The sequence below is a fragment of the Bidens hawaiensis genome, unplaced genomic scaffold (assembly GCF_021521415.1).
Source record: "Bidens hawaiensis isolate Kalapana, Puna unplaced genomic scaffold, B.hawaiensis_p1.1 tig00001685_1, whole genome shotgun sequence".
NCBI classification, from domain to species: Eukaryota; Viridiplantae; Streptophyta; class Magnoliopsida; order Asterales; family Asteraceae; genus Bidens; species Bidens hawaiensis.
In genome coordinates, this window is record NW_027491095.1 from 1,966,732 (window position 1) to 1,991,901 (window position 25,170).

Genomic DNA, 25,170 nt, shown 5'->3' on the forward strand with positions numbered 1-25,170 from the left:
TAAATTTTTTTGATTTTATTTATATATTATAAAAGATTTTATAGTATACTTAGGGTTTGATGATGAAATTATTTCACAAATAAATAAGACGTTATAACCCGGCTTAAAAGCTATCTGGGTTTGGTGAGACTCATGACCTGCTTATTTTTTTACTATAAATTTGTTTATCAATTATAAATAATATATATATATATATATTTTTAAAAAAAAACGTATATTAAATTTTAGTATATCTCAATCTTATTGGATTTTGTTATCAAATATTTGATGAAATTAATTTTTCATTTAATGAGATGTTTCCATTTACAAATAAAACAATATGGTGGCTTGAGAGAATGTAGGAAATAAACAGAGAACTTTTAAATGTTTCGTTTATAAATATTTATTATTTAAGATTAACATGCAAAAATATGTTTTGTATATATTTTTATAATAGATCGAAGATAGTATGAAAGTTGTACCTGATATACTTTTGTTTTCAGTAGATCGACTATAATTCAATTATTTTGTTTATATTTAGACTTCTTTTATAACTTTTAGGTGTATTGTATATAGTGGCGGAACCACATTTTAAGTGGGGAGTCCGAATTAATTTTGTTTTTATATGAAACACGGGTTGCTTTTATTAAATTGTGTCTCGTGTATTATACATACCGGATAAAAAAGATCTACATTATTATAATGACATCTTATTATTAGCAGTGTTTTGAAACCTGGCTTGGCCTGGCCGGTCCGACCGGGACCCGGTCTCTATACCGGGTGGGTCAGTGTATTGGGCCGTTTGAAATACTCGGCTGGTTTTGCGGTTGGACAGTCGGCTCGGACCTGTTGACCCGGTAAAATGTAAGGCCCCGTTACCGGTGCCCTACTTTGGACGTTGGATTTACTCATAAACACAGTTCAAAATATCAGAGTTAATAAATAAGAAAAAACATTCGCGTAATATTAAAACATTCAAACCATCATACTACAAAACCATACTTTGTTGTCTTAACGGACATTCAAATTATTTAAAACATAAAACATTGTCTTTAGAATAACATAATATTTCTTGAGATGCCAGCTGTCTTCAAGTTCATGCCATGTGCTTCCTCTTATGCAAGCTGCCTCAATCTACTCACCTGCGTGCATACTAAAAGTCAGCTACGCTGAGTGAGTTCTAGTTAATCATACAACATACAATCTATTTTCATACTTGTACACGTGCCCGAAGGAATATACATTATTCATACTTACTTTTCATACGTAGCTATCCATCCTATTTAAAGAGCCTTCCGCTCTATAACCTCACAGATATTATAAGGGTCTGGTCCCTAACATCACAGATATTATAAGGGTCTGGTCCCTAACATCACAGATATTATAAGGGTCTGGTCCCTACCATCACAGATATTATTAGGGTCTGGTCCCTTTGTTTCATGCTACTGTACCATACCTGCTCTTACATAATTTCCTTGACAATACGTGCAATCTCCGAAGAGCGTTCACGCACCATCAACATAACATGCATACGTCATATATTCATACATACATCATATCTTGCATCATACGTATCAATCATATCTTTAACTACCACCTAACGGTACATGCAATATCCGAAGATCGTTCACGCACCGTCAAGCAATCATCATACATAAATCATACGAGGCATACACTTACCACTTAAGATAAGTGTATTAACTATCACATCGAGTATGCACACAGTCCCGAAAACATAACAAGGAAGTGGGGCTAGAAACTCACCTCAATGCGGTTGCGTTCACCGTTTACGGTTATTCCCTTCTTGAGTTGTGCACGACTAACTGTATAATAATTACAGTATTAAGTACCGCTCTAGTCATCTCATTGCTACTTAATTAGTCTTACACGTCTAAGCTGTTTTACTTCATTAAATCATTACCTGGTTAGTTAATCGTTACTCATTTACCTTTAAAAGTATCTTTCATATGTTGCCAAACTCCAAGGGCTGTTATGTAATTATACAATTCTTTTCTAAGTCCAGGGACCATTCTGTCTTTATATTAAACTCCTAGTTCGTTACTTTGCCCTTAACGAATTGGGTAAAGAATCACCATCTGATTCGCTAAGCTCCCATAACGAACTAGCTAACGAATCACCCTCTGATTCGCTAAGCTCTCATAACGAACTAGCTAACGAAACAACTCTGATTCGCTAAGCTCCCATAACGAACTAGCTAACGAATCACCCTCTGATTCACTAAGCTCCCATAACGAACTAGCTAACGAATCACCATCTGATTCGCTAAGCTCCCATAACAAACTAGCTAAAGAATCACCCATAACGAATCACCAATAGTTCTTATCCAGACTTTGACTCAAGGGTCAAAGTCAAAATCGTCAAGAACAGCAAATTGTCAACAGATCTTAGATCTGCAATTAAACCTTCGTTTCTTAACCAAATATAACGATTTTGGTATCAACGGAATCGTCTGACCAGCGCCTACAAACCCCAACCATCAAATCAGCCTAACATCGATGTTTAAGGGGTGCGATTTAGGCATATAGGTTACGGGTTTACTTAGGTTTACAATTAACCCATCAAATGTTAACCAATTTCCATAAGATTTGTTGTTTTGGATTTGTTTATAACAAACTAACACAGATCTATGATTTCCTTAATCAAACCGAACCTATATGAACGATTTCTAAATATAAACGTACCTTAGACGAGTCGGTATTCGAACACGAGCTGGTCTTTGATGTTGTTTTGGTTCGTCATAACGATCTAGCACCAACAATCTTGGGTTTCGACTTCGGATCTTGGTTCGGGTTATAGGATGGTGTGTGTGTTTTCCAAGGTGTAGGCTATGGTGTAGAGAATGGATAAAAATGGAAAGGTTTAGGGTTTAAGGGGTATTTATACTCCCTTAAGCCCATGGACCTAAGGCCTATTTCATTCCTTATTTTCCATCTTCTAAAGTCCAAGCCCACATTCTATTAGTTTATTTATTTAAACCGACACACGACACTTTATAAAATGAACGAAATTTATTTTATTAATTCTTATCAAAAGCAGGATGTTACAAGTCTTCCCTCCTTAAAGAGGTTTCGTCCCAAAACCTAACTATTACATAAACAATTTCGGGTAAAACTTGCGCATCTCATCCTCCGCTTCCCAAGTGGCATCTGAACCATTGCGATGCTTCCATATCACTTTCGCTAAAGGTATAACCTTGCGAAGAAGTTGCTTCTCCTTGCGGTCAACTATCTTTATCGGTTGCTCAATGTAGTTCAACTGCTCATCAACCTCGATGTCCATTAATGGCATGTGAGACGTGTCATCAGCTAGACATTTTCTCAGATGAGAAACGTGGAAGGTTGAATGAATTCCTTCCAACTCTTCTGGCAAGTCTAGTTTATAAGCCACTTCGCCTAGACGATCTATAATTTTAAACGGTCCAATGTACCTTGGACTCAACTTCCCCCTCTTTCTAAAACGGATAATTCATTTCCAAGGCGAGACCTTAAGCATCACATTGTCATCAATGTTAAACTCAATCGGTCGTCGCCGCTTATCCGCATACGACTTCTGTCTGTCTTGAGCGGCTTTCATTCTTGCTTTGATCTGATCGAACCTTGAAGACGTTTCTTGAACCACTTCTAGGCTTCCCATTTTTTTCTGACCAATCTCACCCCAACACACCGGGGTTCTACATCGTCTACCGTAAAGCATCTCAAACGGTGGCATACCAATACTTGAATGGTAACTGTTGTTATAGGAGAACTCTGCCAGGTGCAGATGATCATCCCAACTTCCACCAAAATCAAGCACGCAGCATATCCTCAAGGGTTTGGATCATCCTTTCAGACTGTCCATCGGTTTGAGGATGATACGCTGTACTGATGTTCAACCTCGTCCCCATAGCTTCATGGAATTTCTTCCAGAACCTCGAAGTAAACCGTGTATCTCTATCAGACACGATCGATAACGGTACTCCATGCTTGGTTACAACTTCTTTAATGAACAAGCTTGCTAACGATTCTGACGAGATGGCCTCTCGTATGGGCAGAAAGTGAGCACTCTTGATCAAACGGTCCACAATCACCCAGATAGTATCATGATACTTAGCTGTACGAGGTAGCTTAGTTATGAAATCCATGGTGATGTGTTCCCATTTCCACTCCGGTATATCTAGCGGTTGCATCTTCCCATAAGGCTTTTGATGTTCGGCTTTGACTTGTAAGCAAGTTAAGCACTTACTAACATAATCCACTACATCATTCTTCATCCCAGGCCACCAGTAGCCTCTTTTCAAATCTTGATACATCTTTGTAGCTCCTGGATGAATCGAATATCTTGACTTATGAGCCTCATCTAAGATTCGACTTCTAAGATCACCATAGCGTGGGATCCACGTACGGTCGAACCTAGTCTTAACTCCATGAGTGTTTTCCATCAACTCATCTCGCTGGCCATAAATCCTTTCTTTCTTTACTAACCCTTCATCTACTAACACCTCAGACTGCACCTTGATGATTTCTTCAAAAAGACTTGGGTTCATGATCAACTGGTATGACTTTACTATTGCAAGGACTTACTCGTTCTTACGGCTTAGCGCGTCGGCGACCACATTAGCTTTACCGGGGTAGTACTTGATCTCACAGTCGTAATCCTTTATCAATTCTAACCATCTTCTCTGCCTCATGTTCAATTCCTTCTGCTCAAATAAATACTTTAAACTCTTATGATCTGTATAAATAGTACACTTAGTACCATACAGGTAATTGTGACAATCGTCAATTTCAGGTTAACTCCGTTAACGCAACTCCGTCAATTCAAACTTTAGATTTATTGAATCTATAACGCAAACTTCATTACATTTAAACTAGGGTTTAAATGACGCTTAACACTAACTACATGTGTAGTAGTCTTTCGGGATTTGCACCGAAACGCAAACGATTGATGAATAAATGAAACACACTAAAACACTAATGATGTGATAATTATGTGTTAGGATTATGTGTTATGTGATAATATTATTGTCATGTTAATTTAATGTGCAAGTTATGATAGAATGTTCTAGAAAAAGGAAATACTTAATGTTAACTTAAGGTGCAAGTTATGATAGAATGTTCTAGAAAAAGTAATACTTAGGAGTTGAGGGGCCAAGGTGTAACATATTAGTCTATAAATACATGATAAACCTAAACCCTAACTCCCATCCCTTTTCCCTAACCCCAAATCGGCCAGCCATCCCCTCTCCCCTCTCCTTGTGATCGATCAATATACACACACACACACTCAAGGTCTTTCAAGTTTGATTGAAGATTAAGGTGCTAGGAAGGTATAAACAACTATTCTATGCATCCTCTATGTTTAATTGTTAGTTTTATTGGGTGTAATTGATATACATGGATATTGTTTATGGAGTCTAGAGTGTTATGTGAATGCATGATAGTTCATAGATTGTTAAATTGTTGAGTTTGGATGCAAACAGTTTCTGGACAGATTGTGTTGTTGATGTTTGAATGACTGTAACGGGATGTTAAATTGGAATTTGATTGAGATAATTGATATTACAGTAAACTAGGTTGAGTCTAGTTTCTAAAGAATATAAATTTGTAATTTTTGGACGTGTGAAAGTTAACTTTTATGATTTTACAAAAACGTGGTGCAAAGCTGAATTGTTAGACCTGCTGTTAGGTTATTTTGTAAATGTTATATCTCATAATCTACGAGGCCAATTGGGTTGGTTCCACTTCTGGAAGTTGACTTATTGAGTTAGGAACCTAACCCAAGTAGTCTTGTATTTATTGGATTTTTCGTTTAACGGGAATTGCAAATAACATTCTGTTGCGCATGAATATGACTGATATGAGTTTGCTGTAGTGTTTTGATCATTATGAGAAATCTATGTGGAATAAAAATAAAATAAAATATGTTCTGGAAACCTAAGACATGTATGCTTCAGTGATGATTTTTGGTGAATTAATTGAGATGTTATGATCGGTGAAATAGTACAATCTTTCAAGTAGAAATTCTGTCTCGATGAAATTAGCCGCTGATTGTTGTGAAATTGCATGAAATATGATAGTTGTTAATTGATTGTCATAAATTGACCAAGATGCCCTTGTGGGGAGTAATTGCTAATTAATTTTCGTATTTTGACTAAATTGCCCTTACGGGGAGTATTTGCTAGTGATGTACATTGTTTATACATGACACGAAAGTAATTGCTCACACACGTATTGTATCACAAGTGTACTTGTTTAAGTCACACACGATCCACAAAACGAAACACGACACATGTTATGTGCATAGGTATTATGTGCCGAGTCTAGAGACTCGTTAAACGTTCCGATACTTAGAAAATCTCTTTGTTAATTTAGAACGCTAGAGAGAGTTCTACGACGCGCATCACTTGGTGATCTAATTTGGGAAATTCTTCGCAAACAGTGAGTTTCACTTACCCCGCTCTTTGAACTGTTTTCAAACGCTTTTCACTTGGGGGAGATAACATACTCCGATAAACGCATTTTTGAGATAAACGCATTTTTGAGATTTTGTTAATAAATTATATATCACTTGTAAAGGCTAAGCGGCAAACGTAACACTTGAAGTCCCACACATCGAACCGGTTAATATTGGATAATAGCGAGTCACTGTTGAGTAGTACTACTGGGTTTGACAAACCCCACCCGACGCTAAGCTCAACTGGAGGTTGAGTGGGTGTAATTTTGGCTAACACTTACCATGGTCTGGATTGACCTGGTGACGGGCACTTGATAAACAGTCAGCTTCGGTTTCGAACCACTTAGTAATACTTGTTGTATAGATTAGCTACCTATCGATATATAATTTGACATAACACTATCTGGTAATGCAAAACGCTTAAACGCCGTAACGTGGTTACGCAAAACGCTTAAACGCCGTAACGTGGTTACGCAAAAAGCTTAAACGCCGTAACGTGGTTACGCAAAACGCTTAAACGCCGTAACGTGGTTACGCAAAACGCTTAAACGCCGTAACGTGGTTACGCAAGACACTTAACGTAAAACGCTGAACGCAAACGCTAAACGATTTATTTTTATATAACTTGTGAACTCACCAACCTCGTGTTGACCCTTTTAGTATGTTATTCTCAGGTAGCCGAGGCGGGCGCGCGGTCTAGGAACATGCATTGTTTGAATCATCTTTATTTATATGGTTTACGCTTCCGCACTTATTTGCATTTAAACGTTTTTATGGTTTGATTATAACTAATGATTCCGATCCTGTTAGTTCACATCCTCTGACGGTAAAACTCCGTTAGTGGATTTTGAGGGTGTGACAGTAATGCCTCCATATCTTTAAGGCATGCACTACTGCCGCTAGCTCTAAATCATGCGTCGGATAAGTACTCTCGTGAACTTTCAACTGTCTAGACGCGTAAGCTATCACCTTCCCTCGTTGCATCAACACGCAACCTAGCCCTTGATGCGAGGCATCGGCACAAACAACTAAATCCTCGTCACCATCGGGTAGAGCAAGGATTGGAGCTTGCGTGAGTCTCTTCTTAACTCCTGAAAAGCTTCTTCTTGAAACTTACCCCAACTAAATACTATCGACTTTCGGGTCATACCGGTCAACGGTGCGGCTATCTTGGAGAAACCTTCGATGAATCTCCTATAGTAGCCAGCTAACCCTAGGAAGCTTCGTATATCAGTCGGATTCTGCGGAGTCTTCCAATTCGTTATCGCTTCAATTTTAGCTGGGTCAACGGTAATCCCTTCAGGATTAATCACGTCACCTAGAAATTGCACTTCTCTTAACCAGAACGCGCATTTCGAAAACTTAGCATACAACTTCTCTCTCTTCAGGGTATCCAATACTTCTCTCAGATGCTCAGCATGATCGGACTCGCTCTTGGAATGGATCAATATATCATCGATAAAGACGATTACTGACTTATCCAGCATTGGCCGACACACCCTATTCATCATGTCCATAAATGCTGCAGGAGAATTTGTTAGACCGAATAACATTACGAGGAACTCATAGTGTCCGTATCGCGTTCGGAACACTGTTTTAGGGATGCCTGCCTCTTTCACCTTCAGCTGATGATAGCCTGATCTGAGATCTATCCGTGAGAACCAACTTGAACCTTGCAGTTGGTCAAACAAATCATCAATCCTTGGCAAAGGATATCTATTCTTTACCGTAAGCTTATTCAACTCACGATAGTCTATGCACATTCTCATACTTCCATCCTTCTTCTTCACGAACAAAACTGGTGCACCCCACGGGGAAACACTTGGTCTTATGAAACCTTTGTCGAGGAGTTCTTCCAGTTGGGACATCAATTCTTTCATTTCGGACGGTGCTAGACGGTAAGGTGCTTTCGCGACGGGTTGGGCGCCAGGTACTAAGTCTATCTGGAATTCTATCTCTCACTCCGGTGGCAACCCCGGAAGATCCTCTGGGAATACTTCTGGGTAGTCGTGCACGATAGGAACATCTTTCATTTCTTTCGTCTCGGCCGTAGCATTGACAACATACGCCAGGTAGGCACAGCACCCTTGCCTTAGCAAACCCTCGGCTTTTATCATCGAAATGACATTAAGCCCAGAACTTTCCTTATCACCATAAACCGTCACCGCACTACCATCCAAGGACTTTAACCTTATTATCCTACTCCTACACACTATCTGAGCTTCGTACTCAGACAACCAATCCATCCCCAAAACCACATCGAACCCTCCTAAGGTCATAACATACAAAGTAACAGGGAACTCATGTCCCTCCAATTCTATCTTACAGTCCTTAACCATTTTCATTATTTTAACCGAAGTGTCACTAGCGGTTTCTACCATAAGAGTTTCAGACACTCGGCAACATTTCATTTTAGCTAGTTTACTAAATGGTGTGGCTACGAAACTTTTGTTTGCGCCCGAATCAAACAATACTGAAGCGGAAATACCGTTTACTAGAAAGGTACCTGTGACGACATCGGGAATCTGCTTGGCTTGCTCTTGGGTCAACATGTAGGCCCTAGTCCTCGGCCTTGCTTGATCAGCATCTTTCTTCCCACTACCTCCAGCCTCACCATCGGTGCACTCTCTCGCCATGTGGCCTGTCTTGCCACATTTGTAACATGCTGGCTTCGCACTGCACTCATTGGCATAATGCCCCACCTTCCCACACTTATAACACACAATAGACCCCATCCGGCATTCTCCACCGTGAGTCTTTCCACATTTGCTACAAACCTCAGAACTCCTACTCCACTTACACTCGCCACCATGCATCTTTCCGCAGGTCTTACACGATCTCTTCTCCCACACTTTCTGCTTCTTATCTTTGGAGTTCCATAACTGAGTACCGGGTCGCTTAACTGGAGAAACCCACTTCTTATCTTTCTTTTCTTCTTCCACCACTGCGTCATCCGCAACCAGGTCTGCATAAACCACCTTCGCGAGCTCGACAACAGAGTCAAAGGTAGCAGGTTTACTCGTCCTTACTAGCACGCGGACTTTCTGTGGCAATCCCCTCACATAACACTTGATTCTCTTGGCCTCAGTGTTAACCATATCGGGTACCAACCTAGACATTCGATTGAACTCGGTGGTGTACTCACGATGTGTCATTGTCTCAGCTTTCAAGTTCAGGAACTTCATCTCCGCCCTCTCAACCTCGGCGTCAGCACAGAACTTCTTCATCACTAACTCCTTCAGATCCTCCCACTTCATCGCTTTGATCTCTTCACGGGTCTTCCTCTGCTCCACACTCTCCCACCAATACATAGCCTCATCCTCGAATGATTGAGTAACATAACCTACCGCTTGGTCGGGACGGCACTCGCTAATGCGGATAATTTTATCCATGGCGTTTATCCATTTGAGAATAGCGATTGCGTCTCCTAAACTGTAACATCCCGAAATTTCCAAAATGATATTAATTATATTACTTAATAATAGAGGGAAAGTTTACTCGGGTTATTGGGAAATAAATAAATAGAGTAGGAGTTGGTATGGGTCGGGCTAGTGTTGGGTAATGGATATGGGTTATGGACTTGGGTTATGAAAGAAGGAAGGAGAGTCCATGGGCTTAAGCCTATGATCCCTAAATATAAATACCATTAATCACCATTTAATCCTCATTCTCACATATTCCATATACACACCCAAAACACACACGACCCGAACCAAGATTCGAAGGCGAAAACCCGAGCTTGTTGGTGCTGGAACGTTGTGACGGACCAAAACAACATCAAGGCTTCCGTGTTCGTAGTTCGACTCGTTCAAGGTACGTTTATAGTTAGAAATCGTTCGTGTAGGTTCGGGTTGATTTGAGAAATGATAGATCTGAGTTTGTATGGTAAAAACGAATCCAACAAAGCTAATCTTACTGAAAATGGTTATGATTTGATGGGTTAATCGATTGATAAAAATAACCCGTAACCTATATGCCTAAATCGCGCCCTTTAAACATCGACGTTAGGTCGATTTGATGGTTGGGGTTTGTAGGCGCTGGTCAGACGATCCCGTGGGTACCTAAATCGAGTTATTTGGTTAAGAAACGAAGGTGATTAAGGGATTTAAGAACGAACAGTAACTGCAGACAACAACTTCGCCTGCAAGCTAAGTTCGCCTGATGAACTTCGCCTGCGGACCTCGTGCGTGCTATGAATTAGGTTGCAACATAGGGAAGGACCGTGGGCCTTGTACGTGTTGTGGATGTATGATGGTATAGGGAAGGACCGCGGTCCTTGTACGTACCATGAATGGTGAACATAGGTAAGGACTGCGGACCTTTTACGTGTTCACGATCGTGAGTACAGGTATAGACGGCGGACTATGAACGTACTCTCGGTAGACTGAGGTTAGTGATTGTAGATATGTATGTATGTATGGTAGCAAGTATGTATGTAGAACAGAAGGGTAACTAGTGAAGTATGGATATGTATCTTCGGATATGTATGTATGTGTTATATTGTATGGCGTACGATTAACTAGAACTCACTCAGCGTAGCTGACTTTTAGTATGCACGTAGGTGAGTAGGATGAGGCAGCTCGCTTGAGGAGACACGTGGCACTGAATAAGAGGCTGGCATCGGAAGACTCAAGACGTTTAAGTTAAATGTTTCGATTATTGTGAAAGACAAAATGATGTTTTAAGACAAGACGTGTTTTGTTATGAAATGTTTTATGAAAGTTTTTTATATTCCGCGAAAGTTTTAATGAACTCTGATTTGTACGAACTGTGTTTATGAGTAAATCCGACGCTAAAGTAGGGCTACCGAGTTCGGGGCCTTACATAAACCAGTCAGCTTAGGCGGGTCACAACTTTTGAAGGACTTATAGTTGCAACCGCCTCGGCTCCTCTTCCTATCATCAACTTTCACAGACCTTACCTCACTTGAATCACCCTTTTCCCTCTCATCATCTTTCCTACCATCACCACCTGCCCCTTCAGCAGTTCTTTCACGGCTTCCAGCAGACCCTCCAGGAGTTATATTCTTCACAGCAGTAGCTACGGCTTGAACAATAGCTGCTTGAATCACGGGATCCAGTTGGACTCCTTCGTTGTTCTCCGGGTTTCTTCCAGCTGTGCTTCCTTCAGCTTCGGTGTTGGAAGCTGTCTCTACCGAAGGTCGTTGGGCACGACGAGGCCTGCCGCGTCTTCGACCTCCCACTTCCACATTTCCTCCTGTTCCAGCCATCGTATTCTAAAAAAAGGGAAAACACAAACGTCATCACTTAAGGAACTATTTAGTACAAGGATAGTAAGGCTAACAAGTAATAACAGTGGCCAATTGTGATTAGCTGATCACGTTACTTTCCGTGTCCTATACACTTCCCCTTATGAGTCTATTTGTGCTGGTTCTATTCTAAACAGTTAATCAATCAAATAATCCTATCCCTAACATTCACATATCCTTTCTTTAGCAATCAAGCTAACATTAACATACATATTTATCCATACACTTTACCGTTACTGGGCTTGCTTGAGTGACACATGGCATTCTTGTACTGGCATCTTCTTTCTTTTCTTACTTTAATCCCCTTCTCTGTTCGAGTCTAAGCATGTAGGATGCTTAAATCTCTCGAACTTTGCTCTGATACCAACTTGTAAGGCCCCGTTACCGGTGCCCTACTTTGGACGTTGGATTTACTCATAAACACAGTTCAAAATATCAGAGTTAATAAATAAAAAAAAAACATTCGCGGAATATTAAAACATTCAAACCATCATACTACAAAACCATACTTTGTTGTCTTAACGGGCATTCAAATTATTTAAAACATAAAACATTGTCTTTAGAATAACATAACATTTCTTGAGATGCCAGCTGTCTTCAAGTTCATGCCATGTGCTTCCTCTTATGCAAGCTGCCTCAATCTACTCACCTGCGTGCATACTAAAAGTCAGCTACGCTGAGTGAGTTCTAGTTAATCATACGACATACAATCTGTTCTCATACTTGTACACGTGCCCGAAGGAGTATACATTATTCATACTTACTTTTCATACGTAGCTATCCATCCTATTTAAAGAGCCTTCCGCTCTATAACCTCACAGATATTATAAGGGTCTGGTCCCTAACATCACAAATATTATAAGGGTCTGGTCCCTAACATCACAGATATTATAAGGGTCTGGTCCCTACAATCACAGATATTATTAGGGTCTGGTCCCTACCATTACAGATATTATTAGGGTCTGGTCCCTTTGTTTCATGCTACTGTACCATACCTGCTCTTACATAATTTCCTTGACAATATGTGCAATCTCCGAAGAGCGTTCACGCACCATCAACATAACATGCATACGTCATATATTAATACATACATCATATCTTGCATCATACGTATCAATCATATATTTAACTACCACCTAACGGTACATGCAATATCCGAAGATCGTTCACGCACCGTCAAGCAATCATCATACATAAATCATACGAGGCATACACTTACCACTTAAGGTAAGTGTATTAACTATCACATCGAGTATGCAAACAGCCCCGAAAACATAACAAGGAAGTGGGGCTAGAAACTCACCTCAATGCGGTTGCGTTCACCGTTTACGGTTATTCCCTTCTTGAGCTGTGCACGACTAACTGTATAATAATTACAGTATTAAGTACCGCTCTAGTCATCTCATTGCTACTTAATTAGTCTTACACGTCTAAGCTGTTTTACTTCATTAAATCATTACCTGGTTAGTTAATCGTTACTCATTTACCTTTAAAGGTATCTTTCATAAATTGTCAAACTCCAAGGGCTGTTATGTAATTATATAATTCTTTTCTAAGTCCAGGGACCATTCTGTCTTTATATTAAACTCCTAGTTCGTTACTTTACCCTTAACGAATTGGGTAAAGAATCACCCTTTGATTCGCTAAGCTCCCATAACGAACTAGCTAACGAATCACCCTCTGATTCGCTAAGCTCTCATAACGAACTAGCTAACGAAACAACTCTGATTCGCTAAGCTCCCATAACGAACTAGCTAACGAATCACCCTCTGATTCGCTAAGCTCCCATAACGAACTAGCTAACGAATCACCCTCTGATTCGCTAAGCTCCCATAACGAACTAGCTAACGAATCACCCTCTGATTCGCTAAGCTCCCATAACAAACTAGGTAAAGAATCACCCATAACGAATCACCAATAGTTCTTATCCAGACTTTGACTCAAGGGTCAAAGTCAAAATCGTCAAGAACAGCAAATAGTCAACAGATCTTAGATCTGCAATTAAACCTTCGTTTCTAACCAAATATCACGATTTTGGTATCAACGGAATCGTCTGACCAGCGCCTACAAACCCCAACCATCAAATCGGCCTAACATCGATGTTTAAGGGGTGCGATTTAGGCATATAGGTTACGGGTTTACTTAGGTTTACATTTAACCCATCAAATGTTAACCAATTTCCATAAGATTTGTTGTTTTGGATTCGTTATAACAAACTAACACAGATCTATGATTTCCTTAATCAAACCGAACCTATATGAACGATTTCTAAATATAAACGTACCTTAGACGAGTCGGTATTCGAACACGAGCTGGTCTTTGATGTTGTTTTGGTTCGTCACAACGATCTAGCACCAACAATCTTGGGTTTCGACTTCGGATCTTGGTTCGGGTTATAGGATGGTGTGTGTGTTTTCCAAGGTGCAGGCTATGGTGTAGAGAATGGATAAAAATAGAAAGGTTTAGGGTTTAAGGGGTATTTATACTCCCTTAAGCCCATGGACCTAAGGCCTATTTCATTCCTTATTTTCCATCTTCTAAAGTCCAAGCCCACCTTATATTAGTTTATTTATTTAAACCGACACACGACACTTTATAAAATGAACGAAATTTATTTTATTAATTCTTATCAAAAGTATGATGCTACATAAAACTAGTTTTTCATTAAATTCAAAATGAAATGGTGCATGCCGGGATTCGAACTTTGGACATTTCAAAGATAGAAACTTTAATAATTACACATGAGTCAACCAACCAAGCTTCATTGATGTCTCCATTGATCAAACGTATATCATGTATATTTAAAAAACAATGTATAAAACATAGATAAACATTAAAGTTTGTTATTATTATTATTTTTGGTTATTATTGTTTTTATATGTATATGATATGTAAATATATATTTAAAAAATTTATGATGTCATCTGGGTAAAACACCGGTCCGCTCTCCCGGGTCGGTCCAACCTTTGACCCGGTAAGGCGTCCGGGTCAACGTCCGGACCGGATTTGAAAACATTGATTATTAGACAACACAACTTAAAATAAGTGCATTTTGAATAGACTTTGGGTGGCTACCGGTTTGCACATTAGACAACGAGGCGAAAAATCACCTCTAACTAAATAGCTGATGCTATATATTATTAAATTTACATTTTTCATATTTTTGTTCTATTTTAACACATATGTAAGATCTTATGCTGAATTTATGGCATTTAAGAAAAGGAAAACAAATTAGCATTACATGTATGTATCGTAATAGAGTAAATAGATGAGTTGGAACCTTGATCATCCTAATTCCTAATCTCACAAAGGCCATATTACTTTGCAATGGGGTCGGTTTATAAACTACTCATCAGAACACAACTCCTACGGAAATATGATAGGTCGTACAGAGTCTCTCACCACATGTTAGAGAACGTGATGCCTTTGCAGTCTCTCCGGCCTAAACATTTACTTTTCCTCCAATGTCAGTTAAGCTAAACCTTATTTACAATTTGCTAAAATATGAAGGCAATGGACTAACGGTTGATGCCTCTCTTAAGAGGCATTTTTCACTACATCATCATTAGATTTGTTTTTTAGTTAAAAACACGTATAAAAGATAATGCTTCTTATATTATCACATTTCAAGACACATATAAGTATTATTGTAAACACACTCATGCCCTTAGAGTGGTGGAAGTGATGATACCACCCCTAACACTCTGTCTCCTGCATGTCATTTGGCCCATGACCATCCTAAACTATGGAAATAGTTATCTATTACCTTAATCTATCTTTCAACCAAATTTTTTACTTAACTAAAACAATTAAGTTACTTTCAATTTAAAAACAGGATAAATAATTAAATAAAACTAAGATACCATAAAATTCATTAATTAAAAAAAAATAAATCATTGATATAAAACACATGAAACATAAACTAAAATACTAAATTAATAAAATATAAAATTAATCTCTAAATCAGATTCGTTGTTATCGGAGTCAGAAATCAGAATCGCGGCCGCATTCGCATTTGCATAGGCAATTGAAGCATGAAACGTAGGATGATGTTTAAGAGCATCCCACGTGACGACGTGACCAAAATCGCTATTCATCACATGGTTTCTGTACCGACGACGCGCCTCTAAATATGCTTCGGCATCGGGGTGCTCAACACGTGCAACTATGTATATTTGGTTGAATTTTATTGCATTGGCTTTCAAATCCATCCACTATGCATAAACTTGATGTTTGGTATGACTAGGGCGACCAACATTATTTTAAAAAACAGCATGCACTGCTGAACGAAAGTGGTTTCGCTGTTGCACGCTGTTGTGGTTTGTCATGTGTATCCATGCCGTTGCCAAGGCAATCTCTTCATCGATGGTCCACGGATTCGGGTATGCTCTCGGTGCCATTTATTGATTTGATAAATTTAAGTGAGTATTGAGAGAGATAATCAGATGAAAGAGTGAATTTTTTGTGTTAAAATGGTTGAAATATGAGCTAAATTTAGAGGAAAATTAATTTTTTATGACTGTTGGAGACCATCAGGGTGAGTGGCGTTTACACCCTTGCCAGGGTTTATTTTTTCGGGCGAGGAGGGTGGGACGGTGTTCCCGCCTGGGTTGGACGGCACCACACCTCTCCCTGATACCACTCCGTCCAACCTTATAAAGCCCTATAATATCTTGAGAGATGACGTAAAAATTTTATCCATCTATATAACTATATAATACCCCATTACACATGTCCCAAACATAATAGTCTGAAAAAGAGAGTCGACCATTGAATCTTAAAGAAAAACGTCTTTAATTATCGTCTATTAATTTACAAACTGCTTTCTGTCAGCCATTAAGACTAATGTATCTTTCAAATAATGAAAAAAATGAATGGAGTTTAAGATACGTGTCGTGATTGGTGGCCGACATATTATGGATTCTTAACCAACTATACCTTTCTTTCTTCTTTTGTCAATTTAATTGTATTTGACTTACTTAATTCTTTATACGTGCACTACAACAAATTTAAGTGAATTTCTTACGTACAAAATATCAATGATATATTATTTTGCATATATATTGTGAACTGGAGCTGAGCACCGATGTTATGAGTATTACATGAAACGTGATGGAAACTACTTGAGTGTTCACAAGAAAACCAATATATGACTCATATTAAAAATAAAAAAAAATGTTCATATATTGACTACTGCAAAAATATATAATTGATTTCCCATACTGGTAGTTGATATAGTTCCCGCGCATTAGGGGCTACAGTCTCACGACAATCGAAAAGTTGACCTTGGACATAGTCCAGAAAAGGTAAGTTTACACGTGAGATTTTTTGCCGTTAAAAAAAGAGCATTTGGATAGTAAGTGATATTCACAAATGCATCATTGGTTAAAATTCTCTTATATGTACTTTTTGAACGGCTACACTAAACTCAATATCTACCCTATTCCTACACTAATGTAAAGAAAATCTACTTCTATATATATGTCAGGTTTTAAACCCTTAAATTTACTTAAAAAAATAGGAGTTTTTATCACCCAACCAAAGTTTAGTTAAAATCCTCTTATAAGTTCAAGTAAAGTAGGATTGGGCCCTGAAATTATTGATCATTAGTGTCCACCAATCACACGCGTCAGAATTAAATTGATTAGCATCGGGCCTAAATTTTGATTTGAGGCCCACTTTTTTAAACAAATGATTTGGTAATTGAAAAAGAAAAAAGCTAATGGAACACTCGATGTTAAATACTCATAAAATGCTAAAAGAGTATTGATTTAGTTAAGAATCATCCGTAAATGATCACGACTTGAGTGGTTAAGATGAGACACTAAAAAACATTAATTTAAAAAGAAGATGCATTGGGTTCAAGTCTTATCTACAATAATAATAATAATAATAATAATAATAATAATAATAATAATAAATAGGGGGATTTAGGTCGAGTCAGTGAATTTTCTCATATATGGTGAGTTTTTCTTCATGTGAGTAAAATGATATATTAATGCCTCGTGAGTGGTGCAAATGACCGTTTGAAAAATAAAAATAATAATTTAAGAATCATCCAAATCCATCAATCCATTCAAATAAATTGATTTAAAAAAAAATAGAGCTTCATTATCTAGTGAATGACACGCAACTTTCGAACTGGTAATATGTAAATGCAAACCTAACTTTATAAACATTATAAAACATAAGTCCTAAAAATATGTTTTTGTTGGACCACACTATTATTTTTCCAAATCCTGAATAATCAATTAATCATGTTCCTTTTTCATTTATTTCTTTTTTTTTTCCTTCATGCCCCACTCATTTTCTTTCTTTATGCTTAGTTAGTTTTGTCCTTCAAACTTCATGTAATAAACTAAATTTGTTTCTATTGAACACGATCAGCTAAACAAACAAGAAGCCCAACAAAAGTGATCACATTTTTCTTGAACTCAGCCTATTTGGTAAATTAGTAAAATAGTGAAGCTTAATTAATTGAACTCACGTTTTGCTGCGTTAGACCGAACAACAAACAAGGTTTATTTAGTACTTAATAATAATAATAATATACGTTTACTAAATGTAAATGTAAACTATAAGTGTTATTTTATAATTTTACTATTAATGTTTTACTAATTATTTAAGAGAAGAAAACTAAAATATGTAACATGAAATAGAACGTTGTACATCAAGTTTGTGAGTAGATACTAAAAAAGAAAAAAAAAATTGAACAAACATTAAAGCACATGATACAAATGGTAGAGCACAAAAGAGTTTAAATAGTAACTTTCTCTCAAAAAGTATTACCTAGGGGTATGCATGAAACAAAAATAACCAAATTGAAAAATCAATTCGAAATAAAAACCGTCATTTTAGTTTCAGGTTTTGTAAAAACCACACTTGTGGTTCTGTTTTGATTTTACATCAAATTAAAACTGAAAAAATGAATCAACACGAATTCATAAATATTTGTTTTTTAGTTTAAGTAATTTATTAAATTTTAATAAATACATAACTCATATATTTTAGTTCAAATATATAATAACCAATTCGTTTAATTAACAAAATGTTTTAGGTTCAAGTACATTATTTTAAGCCAAATTTTTCCAGCCCAAAAATTTTAAGCTTAAATGGCAATATTGAAACCAAACTGACCCAAACTGTAAAAAAAGAATCCGAATGGTTTTTAAAAATTTATAAACTGAAGTTTGGGTTTTTGTTTGATTTTAGCTCCAACCAACCCAAATCGAAAAGTGCACAGCCCTATTCTCAAATATGGATGTTGTTTTGGATAAAAATATGTTAAGGATAATGTATCCAAATCTGTAAAAGTGAGGTCTAGTGCTACGATGACAATAACAATTGTATGAACGAAAATGGAATGAACACAGTGATTTGTTGCGAGGAAAAACCTTTTGACCTTGTTCAGATCAAAAGAAAAAAACCCGGGTGATGACAAGTCGTCGATCACCGGTTTATTAATATCAAAAAATGGGTTACAAGTGTTGTGGATACTATATCGATGTTACAGTAATTTGTAACGTGTATAGAGAGAATAGTGAGTTCTGCTCTGAGTGTGTGGAATACAGTGATCTTTCTAATCGATCTCATCTCGATGTATATAAAAAAGAAATACAACAATATGTCCTATCTATTCGCCACTATCCCACTAGTCTTCCAACGTCCATTGACCACGTGCTGGTAGCCTCCAAGTTGCGATATTTAAGGTGGACCAAGTCACATAGTCGTTACTTCTGTTGAACATTAACCTACACACATGAAACAATTGTTAACAATACTAACCTCTGAGGATCCTTGATCGTTGACATGGTTCTGGAGCTCTTCGAGAGGATAACGGATCCAGACATATCTTCAAGGATAATATATCCTCAGCAGAGAAAATATCAGTCCTAACAGATGTAAACAAGCAAAACTGTTCGCGAGCTACTCGAGCTCAAATAAATAAAAAGCTTGAAACAAGCCGAGGCTTTTTGAGCTTGAAACAAGCCACATCTGATCCTTAAAAAAAGCTCGTTTAGTTATTGAGCCTTAGCTCAAGCCTTGCATGAGAAGCTCGTTTAGGTTTGTCAAGCCTTAGGTATTTTTAAGTTTTACCTCTTTTGGACATCTATTTATTAAGTTAGCACTTCACAACTGAGCCCGAGCCAAGCTTAAGCTCGTTTAAGGTTTTTATAAAAATATCTGAATATAATACAAAATATACATCAATTAATTGAAAAACATTAAACATAAACGAACCAAATCTGAGCTTTAAAAAGAAAACACACAATCCATGTTTAAACTTTAGAATTTGAGCTCAAAACAAGCCGAGTTCGAGCAAAAGCCCTCTTAACGACCTCTATAATCCCAAACATGGTCATTGATGGGGAGACTCGGGAGTGAGGCGAATAGACAGACAAAACATGTATCTGAAGAAGGCGTTTTGGACGGAGAATAATAATAATAATAATAATAACAATAATAATAATAATAATAATAATAATAATAATAATAATAAAGAGGGATCTTCGTCGTCGCCGGCGGTGAGTGAATTGGTGAAATCACTCGACGACCAAAGACTCTACCGAGAGGTAACACTCGCCCTTCGAACCGGACTCCGTGACGCCCGGTCCGATTTCTCATTCCTTCGTCTCCGCGGCCTTCGGAACATCCTCAAGTTCCTTCGATCCGTCGCTAATTCGGATTCCACCATCACCCTCTTTGCTCATACCCAATCCATTCCAACTCTTCAAGGTATATTATTATTATTATTAATGAATAAAGTTTGTAAATTTCATTTGATTTGATGGGTTTTGTGTGATTAAAAGAGGGTTTTTTTTTGTTAGTGGTACCGGTTCTGTTTCAACACTCGTTACAAGACTTTGAGGAGCAGACTGTCACCAATTTGGATCATATTTTCAGTGTTGAGCCCTTGAAGATTAAGAGTCCTTCGACCGATGCCGAAGTGTCGCTTGCGTTAAGAGTTTTGGAAGGGTGTTGTTTGCTTCATAGGGAGAGCATGGTTTTGGCACATCAGTTCAAGGCGGTTCAGGTTAGGCATTGTATTATAAGCATCAAAGCCCGAAACACTGTCTTAGGTGATACTCATTCTATATGACAAAAGGATTCATTAATGATCCGCAAAGTTTAATATGCACTAAAACATAAGTCTTGTGATAGCTGTTTATTATGTCTATGCTAGTCCAAAGCACAAAGGTTTTACTTGTGGATTTAATAACAGAAACAGGGGAGTTGGACAGCTCACATTAATGCTACTACAGACGAAAAGAAATCCACATCAAAGACGCAAATTCATTTGTGATAGCTGTTTATCATGTCTATGCTAGCCTACGAAAAGAAATCCACATCAAAGACGTGATTTTTAGTGTAATGTAACAACAAATGAATTCGCGTCTTTGATGTGGTTTTCTTTCCCTACGTAGACAATCCTATTTTTGTAGTAGCATTAAAATGTTGGCCATTTCCCCCGTTTCTGTTTTTAAATTTTATTTCTTAGTGGCAGCCAAGTTCTGATCCAAGGGGCTTATGTTAAATATATTTGGAATATGTGAAGCCTTTTTAAATTACTTTGCGTTTCGACTTGTAGCTGCTTATTTGTGGCTAAGGTTATTTTTAAATCAGTACGGCTTTCTATTATTGTGACATATTCAGTGGCGAGGTGGATTTGCCCAAGAGATCTTTTCAATAGCCAAAGGGTGAAAAAGTAATTTTTGTAAACCCTTTAAAATAGTTCGTTATCTAAAATTTTCATGGGAGTTCACTAATGCTAGCTTTGCCGGTTTTCGGGTGTAATCAATCACTTCACATTAAAGGCTTTGTTTTTTCACTTCTGCTTATACATTTATAAACTTTTATATCCTGTTCGTTTCAAGGATTTGTAAGGAATTCTAAGGAATGGGATTTTAAATCCCATGAATTGATATGTTCGTTTCATTAAATGAAAGAATGGGAATGGAAACTAAATCCCATCAAATCCCACATTTCATGGGATTTTAAAATCCCACCAATTTGAAAGGATTGTTAAGGATTTTCTTATTAACAATAAAAACCCCTCCAAAAAAAATTCAAAAAAATTAATAAAAAAATCATAACTCAAAATGTAAAAAAACTAAAACGTTTCCACCTTAGTCCTCGTTCTTAAAAAAAAAAAAAAAAAAAAAAAAAAAAAACCAAGAATGAAGAAGATTCCAATTCCAATATATATATTAACCAACCAAACACATGATAGGGATTTTCAAACATTCCATTCTAATTCCAATTCCTATTCCAATTCCGAATCCTTTTAAAAAAGGCCGTGAAGCGAACGCGCCCTTAAGGGAAGATTAGTTATCCAGTTTGTCTTTGCTGTTAATGTCATCAGTTTCTAATTTTAACTTAAACGAAGAAGCATTTCCAAAGATTTATGCTTTGTAGTTTCCATTCATTAGCATCTCCTGTAGCCTGTCTCATAGTTTCCAGTTAAGGAGTGTGACATCAGCAATGCTAGCTTTAAAATAACGGGATCTTCTTTTGCCACAAATTTAGAATATAAATGTTATCACACAGGTTTGGAAGGAGTAATGAGTAGTCTATTTGAAAATCACGTCTTTGACGACTTTCATAGAGTTTACTGTAGAAATGATCATATGCTCCATTCAACGTGGACTGTGAAGGCTTTTTATAGGGCCATGCTGAATTAAGAGTCTTTTTGGAAAAAAGCCGTAATTGTATAATAGGGTCAATCCGTTCTGAGTCTGTTTTCTATATTTAAATCTAATCAGCCCAGCTATTAAGTGTAACAGTTGATAATGTTGATATAGATACTCTTTATGATCAATGAAGTACATTTTTAAAAGCTCCTTTCTAGATAATTAGCGAAGATCAAGTTTAACAAGATTCAATCCCTGCAGGTTTTGATGAACATATTAGCAACACGAGGGGTACTTGAGCAAGGCGCATGCTTAGATGCTCTTATCTCAATAATGTTGGAATCATCCATCAATCAAACGGTATGTTTTTTATTATATGGCAATCAAACTGATAATAATACACTCAAGGGGGTTTCAAAACAGTTATACTGATGTAATAAAGATAGTCCCTTGATCTTTCATTCGCATGTTTTATCATCTCAAAAACCGATTCAGCTCTTTACCTGCTCTTTGTGGTTTGCCAGGCTTTTGAGGAATGTAATGGCATTGAAGAAGTTGCATTGCTTATAAGAGACAAACAAGTAGACGAAAATTTGAGGTATGCTTCTAAGTCTTTACCATAAACATCTTATACATCCTTAACTAATTGCGCATCATCAACATGAAAGTAAGTACTAAGTAGTGGAAATGATACAGATAATGACATGGGCAATAAGCCTGTTAAGTACTAATAGGTTACATTATCTTTATGTTTCTAGGACTAGAACATTTAGGTTCATTATGAATTACACGCAGCTACTTTATTACTATTAACTAAATAAGAATGGGTTTCAGGATGAAATGTGGCGAGTTCTTGTTGCTATTAATTGGGCATGTAAATGGCCGAGAAGGAGCACCGATGGCAGGCATACATGATGACATAAGGCGTCTCCTGGGTGAGAAATCTGCGTCTTTGATATGGGCTGCAAGTCAGTTTGGTTCAACTCTTGATCCTGAACGACTCATGACTCTTCACATCCAAGCTCGCCGGGTGCTTGAGTCCCTAGATCTTTATTGATCCGTGTACTTTATTTTCTCTTTATTTATTTAACGTCACTTGTATATTAAGTAGACCATCTCCAACCCATCGCCCATGAATGGAGGATCCGTCGGGTGGGCAAAGGGCTAGAGGAGGCCGCTTTAAGGCGTCTTGGATGGGTCTAGGTTGCTTTTATTTTTCATTTTGTTTAATTTTTATGTGAAGTGGATTTTTATGGGATTCATGAGTTGTAACATGTGTTTTAATGCCTTGTACCAATATTTATTTTTGTTAAATTTTATGTGAAGTGGATTTACTCATACTTTAGTTTATATAAATATTTCACCAACAAATTTTTTGTTTAGTTTTTTTTTTATAAATAAATATTGTTAAAATAAATCGATTGTGAAAATATTACAGGGTAAAAAAAGTGTTGGTGACGTGAAAATGTAAATATGGTTTATAGTTTCTAAGAGAAAATAGGGGCCTTTTGAAAGCTAAATTATACAAATTTTGACTTAATATTATGTTATGTGTAGTGGAGGGCTATAAAGAGGATTTCGACACGTGGCGTAACGTCAACAGAATAGGTTATTTACATTTTGTAGCCCAAAAATCCTAGCCCCCTATACTTGATCGCTATGTCAGTGTCTTCATCACACAAGCCGGCGACAAGTTCATGTCGCCCTCTTATTGCCAGAAAAGGGGGAGGGGTGTTATCGCCCAATTCGCCCATTACTCATGGTCTTAAAATATAGGATGTGGGGTAAACATTAAACACCCAAATAGTGTTTTACTTGTTTTCCCATAAAATTTGAGTATAAGGTAGGGGATGAGAACTCCACTGTATTGTGAATGCTCTTACACCATTTGTTATATATATATATATATATATATATATATCACTATTTTGTTTCACTCAGCGTACATCACTACGTCATCCATCTTTTATCGCATGTTTGTATGTGTTTATATAATAAATCTTTTCATATTTTAATACAAAGAACTTGTATTAAATTTAAAATATTTACATAGTAAACATAAAAGACACATCACTTACAATTGAAAACATAACATAAACATAAAATACAAATAAATAAATTGTGTGGTATGAACATGTATATTTTCACCAATGGACATGGTGTGGTGATAATGTGTCAAATTTTACAAGTTGATATGCCTGTATCTACAAGAGTATTTGGGCATATCGTTAAAAAATAGTATATTTTCACCAAAAAGGTTGGTATTAAGGTATGTAGGAAAAGATTTCTTTCTAGATGGTTAGAGGTTGTATTCACATGATGAATATCGGTGACTCGGTGTATGTAAGACTTTAAAAGAGGGTCTAGTGTTTATTAGAAGAAAATGCGATTTTTTATTTATTTTGGGAAGAAGTGTTGTCTATATTAGCTGAGGTCAAACAAATAGCCTCTTTTACCAACCAATTATTATTATACTATGCCTACTTCTTCATTTACAAAGCCCAACAGACCTTCTTCCATTCGTCTTCGATCGTTACTTCCTAAGCTGTATTTCTATTTCTATTTCAGTTTCAGTTTCAGTTTCAGTTTCACTTTTATATAAATTTCGTTTCCCATTATTCAATGCTTACTCAACTTTGGCTTACCAAAATACCCCTATATACTACATAGTTACATATTGCTACAATTTCGTTTATAAATACCAAAGCTAAGATCCATCTACATCATTTCATTCATAATTACTACATATTATTACATAGGTAATGTAAATAGTATGTAATGGTATCCTCTATCTCATATGTTGTTCTTATTATTTTTTTTTTATAAATTTGTAGTAAT

General features: G+C 37.0%; 1 protein-coding gene across 1 annotated transcript; it reads left to right on the forward strand.

Annotated features, from left to right (window-relative positions):
- Positions 1-20,106: 20,106 nt before the first annotated feature.
- On the forward strand, positions 20,107-23,645 carry LOC143592124 (uncharacterized). Its single transcript, XM_077072119.1, has 5 exons — positions 20,107-20,437; positions 20,530-20,735; positions 22,594-22,692; positions 22,857-22,930; positions 23,167-23,645. Exons 1-5 carry the CDS (start codon positions 20,107-20,109, stop codon positions 23,387-23,389), a joined length of 933 nt encoding a protein of 310 aa, XP_076928234.1. The 3' UTR covers positions 23,390-23,645.
- Positions 23,646-25,170: the final 1,525 nt, after the last annotated feature.

Bases quoted from the DNA above. Each gene is read 5' to 3' on its own strand.
- LOC143592124 (XM_077072119.1), top strand. From the start codon at position 20,107: ATGTATCTGAAGAAGGCGTTTTGGACGGAGAATAATAATAATAATAAT. The intron at 20,438-20,529 runs GTATATTATTAT...TTTTTTTGTTAG, and splicing joins ATCCATTCCAACTCTTCAAG to TGGTACCGGTTCTGTTTCAA. The intron at 22,693-22,856 runs GTATGTTTTTTA...GTGGTTTGCCAG, and splicing joins AATCATCCATCAATCAAACG to GCTTTTGAGGAATGTAATGG.